Source organism: Lepidothrix coronata, unplaced genomic scaffold, assembly GCF_001604755.1.
Source record: "Lepidothrix coronata isolate B3197 unplaced genomic scaffold, Lepidothrix_coronata-1.0 Scaffold28, whole genome shotgun sequence".
Taxonomy (NCBI): Eukaryota; Metazoa; Chordata; class Aves; order Passeriformes; family Pipridae; genus Lepidothrix; species Lepidothrix coronata.
Genome location: NW_016690208.1, coordinates 2,678,902 through 2,691,053, shown reverse-complemented (window position 1 = coordinate 2,691,053; position 12,152 = coordinate 2,678,902). Strand labels below are relative to the sequence as shown.

At 45.3% G+C, this 12,152-nt stretch overlaps 1 protein-coding gene across 8 annotated transcripts in view; it reads right to left on the bottom strand.

The window, feature by feature from the left end:
• Positions 1-310: 310 nt before the first annotated feature.
• PRRC2B (proline rich coiled-coil 2B) overlaps positions 311-12,152 on the bottom strand; it is a 45,763-nt gene continuing 33,921 nt past the window's right edge. For 6 of the 8 annotated variants that reach the window (XM_017809969.1, XM_017809968.1, XM_017809972.1 and 3 more), the window contains exons 24-32: positions 12,045-12,149; positions 11,274-11,466; positions 10,077-10,174; positions 9,308-9,435; positions 8,451-8,688; positions 6,857-7,033; positions 6,105-6,196; positions 5,439-5,559; positions 311-5,063 (exon numbers count right to left, since the gene is read on the bottom strand). In XM_017809969.1, coding sequence (XP_017665458.1) covers positions 4,923-5,063; positions 5,439-5,559; positions 6,105-6,196; positions 6,857-7,033; positions 8,451-8,688; positions 9,308-9,435; positions 10,077-10,174; positions 11,274-11,466; positions 12,045-12,149 — 1,293 coding nt within the window. In that variant the 3' untranslated portion in view covers positions 311-4,922. The remainder of the gene's footprint in view (positions 5,064-5,438; positions 5,560-6,104; positions 6,197-6,856; positions 7,034-8,450; positions 8,689-9,307; positions 9,436-10,076; positions 10,175-11,273; positions 11,467-12,044; positions 12,150-12,152) is intronic. The other 2 variants (XM_017809974.1, XM_017809976.1) reach the window with 1 other exon arrangement.

Sequence of the window (12,152 nt, the reverse complement as noted above, 5' to 3'; positions counted from 1 at the left end):
CACGGCGGGGTCCCAAGAGCCGTGACCCCCCCGTCCCTGCACTGGGACACCAGTGCTGTGGCCACCTCCATTCATTCAAGCTAAAACCCCGCAAGTATCTAACAGAATCAGTTAGGTTGGAATTGAGTCCAACGTATGACCCAACACCACCATGTCAACTAGACCAGAGCACTCAGTGCCACGTCCAGGCGTTCCTTAAACACCCTCAGCGATGGTGGTTCCACCCTGTCCCTGAGCAGCCCATCCCACTGTCCAATCACCCTTTCTGTGAAGAAATTCTAACGAAAAGAATGAGAGGAGGGACTGAGGATTTTTTTGAGAAAAGCATAACCTGCTTTATTTTTTTAAATTTTTTTTTTATTTAAATAAGGAGAATTCTTTCATATGGAAAGAGCTAATACAATCACATATTTGAAAGGAGAAACAATAGGTACTGAAACGAGGAGAAGGGCAATAAAGAGTGTGCCGCAACTGGCCTGGTGATTCCGTGATTCGAATTCCGGTCCGAGTAAAAGTTTCCAAAAAATATAAACAGGTTGCACGTTACACAATTATCCATCGTCTGCCCTTTCAAATATCTGGTCTACATGAAAAGACAAAGAGAGGAAAGGCCAAAAAAAATTTACTATACAGGTCATGAGGTTAAAAGCTTTAAGGAGGACAATATCCCCTTGAGAAACAACAAATGCAATTTATACAGAACCAGAGGGAGGATTCCAGCTAAGGACAACGCCTCGAGACATGCTAAAGGGTGAGCGCCTCACTGCTGCAGCTGTGATTCCCGGGGGGACAGTCAAGGACATCTGGAGCAGCCAGGACAAACAAGCCATTAAACCCAAGGGAGTGTTTGTGGCCACTGGGAAAAACCTGGTGGTCTTTGGATTAAAATAAACAACAAAAACCAGCTGGACTCTGCTGCCCCTCCAGTTACATCACTTCAGCAAAACACACCTGCTGTGCCCATGGGCCACAACTAAGCACCTCCTGTAAATTAATTCTTATTCCCAAATGCAACTTTCTTATGAGAAACTGGGCTGCTGAGTCAAATATAACCCGTGGTACAAAGAATTAATCTGTGCTTAACCAGGGAGGGTTAACAAAAAGCAACAGAGGGAGATCCTGACATGCAGGGGTCTGGCTGCAAAGTGAACGGAGGAGCCAGGTGAGACACAGCAAAACTGCTCAGCTCATTTTTAAATCTATAAATACACAGGAACCACAGGGCAGCTCGAAGCTTTGCAGCATTCCTGCAAGGAAGGTCCTGACGGAGTGAGTGCCTCTGCGTGAGCACAACACGCACAGGGAGGGCAATGGGCAGCAAACACATCCAGAGGTGCTGACACTGCACAGCTGGCATAGCCAGGAGCAAGTGATGGGACATCAACAGCAAGACCGGTGTCACTGGTGACTGTGCTGCTTCCACTCGTCATTTAAAAATAAACTGGAGTGCCTTTTTTTTCCCCTGCCTCCCCCCACAACTTCAATATCTATTTGTTATTGAATTAAGAGCCAACAGCAGCTGAGGTGGTGGTGAGGTGAGGAAAGCAGCACTGAGTGCAGCTGCTGGCTACGAATCACTGAGGGAAAGAACGGATCACACACGTGCTTCAGACCTTCTGCTGAACACGCAGCAGCAAAGTCAGCCTCTGAATATTTCTGCTTTGCCCACTGTTGCTGAGAAGGTGGATTCCACCTCTCCCTCCCGCTGCACCCTGCACCTTCCCTAGCACAAGGAGCCTGCAATTTGGTAGCTGATTTCCAGTCAAAAAGCAACTCATAAAGGAATCAATCAGGGCCCAAACCCTTCAAGCAGAAGGACCCTCTGCAACTGCATCAACACATTCTGTGCATCTCCACTCTCCTCCTCCCCAAGCTGGATTTGTATCAGCGTACCAGCACCCTTGGCATTTCTGTTCCTTGAGAATCAGAGGCTTTTCCTTTTGACTCCAGAGCACCACAAACTGCACTAACCTTAGACTAGCTTTAAACAAACAAACAAAAATATATATGCCAGAGAAGGATATTGCACCGTAGAAATTTGGGCTCTAAAACTGCTTTCCATCACACAAAACTCCACTAAAGTGAGAGAGAGTCTTGCCAACTGCAGCTGACAGTCACGCAAAGGTGAGGAATGGAATGAAGCTCACATGCATTTCTTGGCCTTTCCTGCACAGAATAATTCAGACATAATATATAAATAGAGCAGTGAAACAATTACTTTTTCACCTAGACCTACAACATCAAATACGTATAAATAAATTCTAGTGTTTTATTCTGTTGGGGGGAAGGAATGGAGGGGTTAAAAGAGAAAGAAGGGTGACCTTTTCCAACAGGAAGTATTGTAGTTCTGATGGCATTTACACCAGAGGGACTGCAGTAACTTGGATCTAGCAGTAACCCAGTTTCTCCCAACGTGTCTGACCACTCCAAAGTCACACAGGTGGGAGGAAAGAGGTTAGTGTCTTTGTAAAGCTGAAGTAGTGTGTCTAGGGCAGGGGAGAGATGAGAAGAGGGGGGCTCAGGTAAGTCTCTTTAGCCATTACAGTTAGATTCTGGGCTGATATTAGCTAGGGCCAGCTGGGCAGAAGGATAATAAAAAAAAACCCCACAGACAATTCTGTTGTTCATGATATTTCAAGGGAGAAAACAGAAAGGAGGGTGGGATGACTTACTGGTGGTGCAATCTTTGGAAAACGTTGGGAGCAGGACTAGCAGATGAGGATGCAGGTCTGGGATATGTCTGAAGGTCGGGGGAATATTTGTCGCTAAATCTCAAACCCTGTACTTTAAGGAGGATGCTAGAGAGATGCTGGCACACTCTGCTCTGAAATTAAAAAACCATAAAACCTAAGAAAAAAGAGCTTTTATTTTTTTCTTAAAGTACCATCCTGTCCCTTTCCCTTCGGGTTCTCTGCCATGATCAGTGGGGACACCTGTGAAGAGGGGACATTACTATGCCTAAGTTAGTTTAGGTTTCTAAGCTCTTTAAAGCTACTGTATAAAAATCATATTTATGCCTAGCTTAAAACTTCAAATGCATCCTTAGAAAGTTACAAAGGATCTTTTCCAGAAAAGGGGGGGAGGAGAGGAAAGCAAATGAAGAAACAAGAACAACCTTTCAGATCCCTTCCCAAATACATTCTTTGTTCAAAATATCTTCTTTGGAACCACCACCAAATGACTTTCTGCCACCCAGCAGAGGCCAATGCACAGCCCATGAGCAAGCGATCACCTCCAAAAATGGTTCTGTCCCTCACTTTAGAGTGACCAGCCTACTTTACATTTTGAAAAAGCTAAAACAACACAAACCAAGTTAGCTGAAAGTAGTTTTTACTTAACACTACCGTCAGGTGAAGGACTCCAAGCCCTTTCAGGGACCTGTTAAGTCCATCCTAAAAGATCTACGTACACACACGCCACACACACACACACACATACACACAAACCAAAACCAAACAGCCAGAGAAATAAAACCCAACCTCTCCCACTGGGATCTTCCTTTTGCAGATCATCAAATACTGGAGAGGAGTGGTGAGGTGACAATGCTGTACACACTATATGCATCAGGAGTAAAGAACCCTTTGCTGTTCACCCGGGGAAGGAGTAAAAGGATGATTCCAAACTGCCTCTGTAACCAAGTACTTCCAACACAAAAAAAGGAGGTTCCAAATGTGCTAAAATGGCTGCCTTGCAGAGGGGCTCTCTTACCAACATGCTTCTAGGCAAATTTTACAGAAAGCCATGAGTTAGAGGAACGGAAAGCAAGACCTGGGGAAAAGGGAGAAGAGCAAAGCTTAGGAGAACAGCCCCGAGGGATGAACACAATATAGAACAAGTCGCAGGAGACACGAAGAATTCGAGCATCACAACTACAAAAAGTAGTCCATACAGACCCGTTGGCTTTAGCCAACTCTTCTGACCCATGTGCTATGAGAATTTTTTTTCCTTAACAAATTTTATATTTCGTAAATCTATGACTTACATTTTGGTGTGTGTGTTTGGCAGTCACTAAAAAAAATCCCAAACCCACAAAAAGGGAAAACCAAACACCAAGATCCAGATGAACTTGCAACAGAAATTTGGTGGTTTGTTAGGTTTTTTTCCCTAAAATAAAAATGCCACATTTTGTTGTGTACAAGACACCCCAAAACTACATTGAAGTGGTGCAAGTTTCAGGATTGATGCATTGATCTACTATATGCCTTTAGTACACATTTACTCCTAATGCAAGCACTGCTTCTAGCTTAAAACAAAAATACTGAAAAATTAACAAATGCCATAACTGTCCTGTTTTTTTTTAATCAAATAGTCAAAGGCTAAATCACCTGGGGAAATACACCCAAACAAACTCAAACTCTCAACGTAGCACAGAACCATATACAAAACTAAGCAGAGTTTTGTCAGAACATCATTTTAGCTGAAGGGAATTCTTTTCTGAAAGGAATGAGGAAAGCAGAAAGAAGGGGGGGGAATGAGAGAACATATAAAAGTTCTGCTATAAACAAAGATACAGCTTTTTTGTAAAAACCTCAGCTGCCTTTAAAATGAAAAACCTCAAACTAACCCCTCTCCCCCAGTTGCCACTCTGCTGAGACAGAAGTAGGGAAGGAGAAGGACGGGCTTTGCCAAGTGAGCAATCACAGCTACCTGTGGATGGGGCATGGGGAGGGGGAAATAAAAAAAAAAAAAATGGCTAAAGCCACTTAAAAGTCACATGATTGGTTTGTTTTAAAGCAAGCAGGTCAATGTCATATCCACTGTTTCAAACTGCTTTGTTGGGAGAGGGGCTTGAATGATGTCGCTGTAGTCAGTCAGTGTGGGGTGGGGATAGATCTGGTGAGATTTTCAGGAGATCCAGTGGGGTCCAGTCTAAGCTGCAGGGTCTCTCAGGCAGCAGGACCAGCTGGGCATCAGAGGTGCTCCTAGGCCTTGCTCTCCTCCACTTTGACTGCCTGAGGTTTGATCGCTCCTGTGCGCACTGGCTTCATCTGGCTTGGGGAGGCTGTTTCTTGCAGCTTCACTGCTCCCAGACTGGCTTTGTTATCATCCACCCGCTGCTTTGCCTTTTGACACACAAAACCAAAGCATTAGCTAGGACAGACACATCTAGGCAGACAGACCATCACTCATGCAAGACATCAAATCTGCTCCTAAAACACCTCACATTTAAGAGTCTTAAAGTATCCCACATGTTTGGCAATGCAAATAACCCATAAAAACTCCTCAGTAGAGCAGGTAATCCTCTAATCTTTCCTGACTTTCAAATCACACAAGCATTACTCCAGGACTCCACTCACCTACCCCCCTCTCCCTGCGGGTAAAATAACAGCTCCCACATCGAGCTTCAGCACACAGGCCTTGCTGCCTCTCCTCTGCAGCCCAAGGCAGTGTAGGAGAGCAGACACTTTTTGGTTGCACAGAGAACTCAAGGACCCTACCTGCTGTACGTAGTGTCCTTGCACAGAGCCCATGCTCACTGCTGGTCCCGACGGCTTCCCGCTTGGGCTGGCAGAGCTAGGCCTGGAAATCGAAGAGTCGACAACATTCATGGAGTAAATTCTACAATGGAATGAGAACCTTATTCATGTGTGAAAGAAAGAAAGAGCAGAAAGCAGCAGTAGACAGGGCACGGGTCTGTGCTGTGCAGATCACTGAGCTCCACATTCTAAAAGGCAACACAAGGCTTGGGTAGGAGAAAAAAAATGAAGTAACTGCATGTTCCAAAAGCCTCCATGACCTGAAGGTCTGGTATGTCTAGACATGAGTACTCCTATCTTGAAGACCATGCTAGAAATCAAAAAAATCTGTTCAATGACCCTCAAATTTTCCACCTTCACAAGAATACACAAACCCACCAATTCCAATATGTCTTTGAGACTCAGTGAACAAGTAACTTTATGCACTTCCCACACTGGCCCAAACCCAAAATGGAAGTCATGACCATGCATTTTGCTACACATATTTGGACTGCAGTAAGCACACTCCACACCTGAAAACCCAAGTGGATCTTGTACAGAGATGATACATAAACCACGTCCCTGCAAGGGGGGATGCTGTTTCTCCCCCATCCTGACTACAGAGCCCAAGTGGTGTAAACATCTCACCTGTAGGTATGTGGTGATGGTACAGACCCTCCAGAGGACATACTCTGTTTACCATCGGAGAAATGAAACCCTTTCATTTCCATCTGGGAGGACTACAGAGGAAAATGAGTGAGAGAGAGTATCATCTTTGCATTCATAAGTCACTTGTTACTTCACATAAACGCTTAAGCCAAATCTTTGCCCTTCTCCCCATCGTGCCCATTAAAAGAAATATTTTTCAGGTGAGGAAAGTGAGGCTTGTAAGTGATACAATCTGTTTGTATTAAACCAAGCCAGCAGCACAAGCAAATACAGAACCTGGAAGTTAATTACTATGCTCTCTCTCCCCTATAATAGACAAACTTATGATATAAATCCATCAAACCAGACATGACATTAATATACCTACTCAAATGGACAAGCTTCACAACAGAGTGAAATATCTGGGCAGTATTCCAACTGTGTCTGGAGCTCACCACCCCTCAAGCACTCTGGGGAAACCTGTGTAAACATGTAATAAAACTGGAGACTCCAAACCGGATCAAGGCAGGATGTGGCTCCCTGGAAACAGAATGGTGACCAGCAGCAAAACCTGAAAACTGCTGGCCTGCACGCTGGAGATGTGGGGTAAAGGGTTCCTTCAGTTTAACACCAGTCCTTGGCTTGGATGTTTAAGGATCCCAAACAAGCCGTTCTCCCCCTAACAAGGAGCAAAACTTCAACACAGAAGGGGTTACTGAATGCCCCGATGAGCATCAGGAGTTAATCCTTACCTCCCTGCTGGCAGCAAGGACAGAAGGCTGGGATCCAGGGGGCAGGATTCTTCGGGGAGCTCCCACAGGCAGGTTTTGCCCCTGAGGAAGCTGGATGGACTGTGGTAGAAGCAGGGGCTGCTGGCCAGAGCCGTAGCGGGGCAGAGGGAGCTGAGAGCCAGGCACAGGCATTGTCAGCTGTGTGACAAGGACACGCAGTTACCTTAATGGCAGCAACAGTCTTGTGTCTGACACACTGCCTCCCAACACCCTGAAAGCACAGCACTGCTAAAAGGAAGCTCCCAAGCAGTGCAGTCTGGCACAGAATAAACACAAATCACTAAAAGAGGGACTTTCACACTGAAATGGATGTTCTGGCAGTGCTGCCAACACCCTTATCAGCTGGGCTTTTAACATGCCATTAAGTTAACATAACTGCATTTGGACACAGGGTTTTCCTCCTCGCCTAGAGCCCAGTTTCCCAGTCCTCCTCGTGGTCACTGCACGGGTGTATCTTCCCTTGATACGAAGGCAATGTCAGGCAGCTCAGGTCACGCATTTTGTTTGCACCTTTGCTGCCCAAACCAGAAAGTCTCCTATACTTTCACACCAAAACACTCTCTAGGGTTCAGTCCCCAAAAAGTGACAGGGAGCTCAGCTCTATGTTCTGCAGTGAGCTTCAAACCAATGATGGCAGCAATTAAGAGTAATTAGAAAAAATCATGTAGCTCAGGACTGTCTCCTGTTCCCTCTGATTTTCTCACAGTTGCTGGATTTGGGACTTTCTAAGACAACATTCTGGAATAAATAAATATATCAAAGGCTGGCAAAAGAGATCAAGTTACTCGCTTATGATTGATAGGCCATTTCTTCAAATATTTAGTTTGCCAGTATTCTCTGTATTTTCCTCACCTAAGTTACTTTCAGGATTAACTCTTTACGTCAGTCACAACATAAAAATCCCTCTGAAACAAAAAATAAACCTTAACATGTTGCACAAAACAAACATTAAGATGAGTTTAATAAAAGAATCAAACTTCTCCAGAATTTGCAGCACATGTCCACAAACACAGTTAAGCCCACAGTAGGATTCAATGTCTTTATGTGAACCATGCTTTAGAAAAACTTCTTCACACATTGAAATTCTTGTTAAGTTTCTGCCAAACAGATCAGCAGAAGTTGTAAATAAGACTTGGATAAGAAATGAACTGAGAAGACGGATGAGCCTTTAAAACAAGTTCCTATTTACTCTGGAAGCTGAGCTAAACACGGAGATGACTGGGATTTGGCTTTCAGAAGAGGTACTTTTAGGACAACTAGTGCATCATGGCCTGCTATGCAGGCAGCACTGCAAGGTTTGACTCCCAACTTACAAAATCACATCTCAGCAGGGACAGACAAGGTATTAACAGGAATCTCATTAAATAAGGTGCTGCATGTCTGAAACAATGGTTCACAGAACAGGGTGTCTCAGGGAAATCTTCTGCCTCTTTGCGAAGAGTTCAGTTCACAGAGACACACGAATCAGGACAAATACCATTTCAACCCATTCTCAGAGACAAGTGGCTGTGAAAAAGCCTGGACAAGAGAGTGGCTGGCCAGCCCTGCTCCTAACCTGGGTGAGCTGAGAGTCCATCATCTGGGAGGCTCCCATACCAGCCTGGTTTATCTGCCCTTCATAAACCAGTGTCTGGTTTCCGTTCATGGGCTGATAGGGGGACCCAGACTGGGTTTTCACCACCTCCAAGGGCTGCATGCCTGGGAAGGCAGAGTATGGAGGCTTCAGAGCAGTGCCTCCTGTCAGGACCATGGTGCTGGGCTGAGACAGACTGGGGTGCATATACACCTGAGACCTGCAGAAGAGAAACATGCTCAAGTCATTATGCAGAAAACTTTTGGAGACTATACAAACACACCCTGTCAAAACAAATCTGGCCTCCCATCAGTTCTCAGACTACTAAACTGACAACTTAGAAATAAGCTGTGATACCACTTTCCATTTCAGTTACAAGAGTTTTTCATTTCCACTTTTAAGCCTTTACAACCGTGTCCTTGTGTTGCAGGAATATTCAACAGAACAACATTGTGTAGTATCCAAAATTTATGTTTCAATATCCTGCACAACAACCTCTGGAGTGGCAGTTAAAGGAGGATTCAGGTTACCAGAAGTCTGCAGCAGTTTTGCAAAGCAGAAAAAAAATCAGAAATTAAAGATTCCAAAATTCTTCGCAAAAATAAAAAAAAGGGTTTTTTTTTTAAACCTCAGTGTTTAGGTTTTTGATGCATTTAAGGACTAACTCTGATACTTCACTCTCATGCTCATGCTCTCCCCTATTAACACTGCCCAGGTGAAAGGAAACCACTCCAACTAACAGGAAAGAAAAGGTGAGTGTGGAATATCTGATCCATGCACGCAGACATCAGGAACATAAGAGAGCAAGCCACAAGGAAATGAAAACTGAAAGCAATTACCTGAAGGGCTGTATGGAGCTGTACATCTCCTGGGACTGGGAAACAGGCAGACCACCCCTCAGCCCAAGCTGAGCTTGGGCCTGTAAGGATGTGTGGAGGGAAATGGGAATCTGCTGAGCAGCAGCAGCCTGCAGAAGAAATTAGTATGACTAAGAGGTATAAGAGGAGCCAGAAACTGTCCCAGGCTGCTAAAAATCCATCAGTTTTCTCCATGAGTCAATATGCCTGAAAATTACCTACCCTGTGCCTTTACCCAGCCCCTGCATCATTCCACACAACTGCAGCACTCTGCCAGGGAAAACACTGCAGAGGCACCAAGAGGCTGATGCCTGAAGGAGGCATTTGATGAACATACGAGGGAACCAACATGCTCCACACACAGGATGGGCACTGACAATCCCAGCTCTCACCTGCCTGCACTCTTACCTTGAAGGGGGCTCTCCCAACACTATCAACACCCTATTTACTAGTGAAATGACTCATCAGTATTGACAGGCTGTGGAATCTACTGAAAATCACTTCACCTCACGCAGATGCCTCAGTTAAACCCAGTCCAAGGGCACTGGTACAAAAGGGGGAAAACTGCTCAACTCCCTCCCTTCAGTTTCCCCTAACTCTGACATGCACTGGGAAGCAGCATTCAAGGAACCTAAAGGGAGCCACATCCAAGCTCCTCTGGGCTATGATACAGATAAATGACTCCTAATTTCTTAAATACCACCCTGAAGACTCCCTGAGAAGCCACCTGCAAGCTGTGTTGCTCCCTTACCTGTTGGTAGCTTTGCTGCTGAGGTATCGTCTGAGGGACCAGGCGGGGCTGACTTGCAAACACGTGGCCATCCAGATACAGGGGTGGAATATGGTTACCTGAACATCAGAGAAGGCAGGCTGTAAATTCAAGGTACAGGGGAGATACAGGTACACTCTAGAAACGTGGAGGTCAAGACTATTTCCAACCTCTCAGCAAGTCAATACATAGTACCCAGGTTTCCCACCTCCACAAAGAGTCAGACACTAACAGTTCAGGAATTGGTGAACTACACTCCAAACTGTTCCTACATGCCAGAAACCTGCTCTGCAATCACCTCATCTTTGCAGCTAGGAGGGACAGAAAGAGCAAACATGGTGTTTGAGACCTTCACGCAACAGATCTAAAAGCTGTGTTCACCCCAAGGGTGGCACCAGTTAGTAACTGCTGTGCCACTCCTGTGGTTCTCTGCAGATCTGAACCACGGGATTTAGAACCAAGATTAGAGTGGGTGAGGAGGGAAGCCACCTGACTTTCAACAATCTGTTTTCCCACTGGAAGCTAATAACAAAGTCACTATAAATTCCACTCTATTCTTGAAGTGAGACATGGGAAAGTCAGTGCACACATGAGAAGCCCTTTGGGACCCAGGAGTCAGAAATTCCAAGTAGATTTGCTCTTCCCAGATGCTCTCCCTAATTATACACACTATCTAACATGACTGAGCTTAACCTTTTCCTCTAACTCAAGAACAGCAACACCCTCCCACCTCGTAGAGTTCTGTGAACTCTAAGCAATTTGTTATTACATATGAAGAGCAGGAGGTGCTCAGAACCTGTGCCTTCAATGGCAAAAGAAGCAGAGGAATGGCTGATACTGATATTGGGACTGTTGGAAGTCTCTCAGCCATAGACCTCTTCCCTTCTACTCTACTAAGGGGTAAGGGTAAGGAAGATCTACTGAGACATCAGAGAGACTTGCCACTACACAGGGTAAGTTGTCCTTGTGCTAAGTTTGTACCAGTCACACTCAACATTCTTCAAAGTGGGGAGACAGTTCCTCTTTCTGTCTTGGCTGAATTGTTAAGAACCCATTTAACATCAGCCAGTTAGTTACTTTACATGGAAGCTCTTCTGTGTTCTCATTTACTAGAATCAGAGGGTGATTCCCAGATACCACCCCAACAATGCAAATGCTGCTGCTGCAGTTTGCAGGTACCTGGGATAGATGCAGAAGGTGCTACGGATGCCACAGGCATGGGAGGCATAGAAACTCCACCAAAAGAACTGTAGCTGACGCCATTGGAAGCTCCAACACTGGAAGGAGGCTGGATGCCTGAGCCTGCACCTCCTGGGGAGTTCTGTTCTGGTAAACTAGGAGAGTTTTCCCAAGCTTTACGAGCAGACTCCATCTACGGAAATGAAGGACAATAACTACAGACAGTTCAAATGGGGAGGACAATACCAAAGCCTAGAGTTGCTCCTGTGACTTATGAGCTCAAATTCATTGTTGTCTAGTCACAGTAGAAAGCTGGCAGGTCTCAGGTCAAGCATCCTTCACAAACACTCAGACCCCTTGGTATTTGCTGAGCTTTTTGGGTTTGGGATGGTAGAGGTTTGTGTTCTGGTTTATTTGGGTTTTTTGTTGTTGCTGTTGTTTGTACATCTGGGTGGGGTTTGTTTGGTTTTTTGTTTCCCCCTCTTTAAACCATCAGTCACCCAGGATCACTGACCAGCCATCCTACCCAGCTACTGGAATAGTAAGAAAGCTCTGTTACACTTGTTCTACAATTAGCAAGGACTTCAGCATCCAGGACTTGAAAGAGAGGGTCTTGCACTCACATCAAATAGCAGTTATGCACAACTTTTACAGGAGCTAATTAAATGTTTATCAATACTTAACAGAACACTTGGGAAAGACCTCTCCACCCTCACTGCTCTGCCCACGGAGATCCACACCTAGGCCAATCATACATGCCAGCTTGCTTACCTTAAGAGTAAGGTCTGCAGTGGGGAAGGACATGGGGTTCAGGCCAATGCAGCGCTGGAGGTGATGATCCCTTCGCAGGATGGGAATGGACTGCGTTAACCCTGCCTG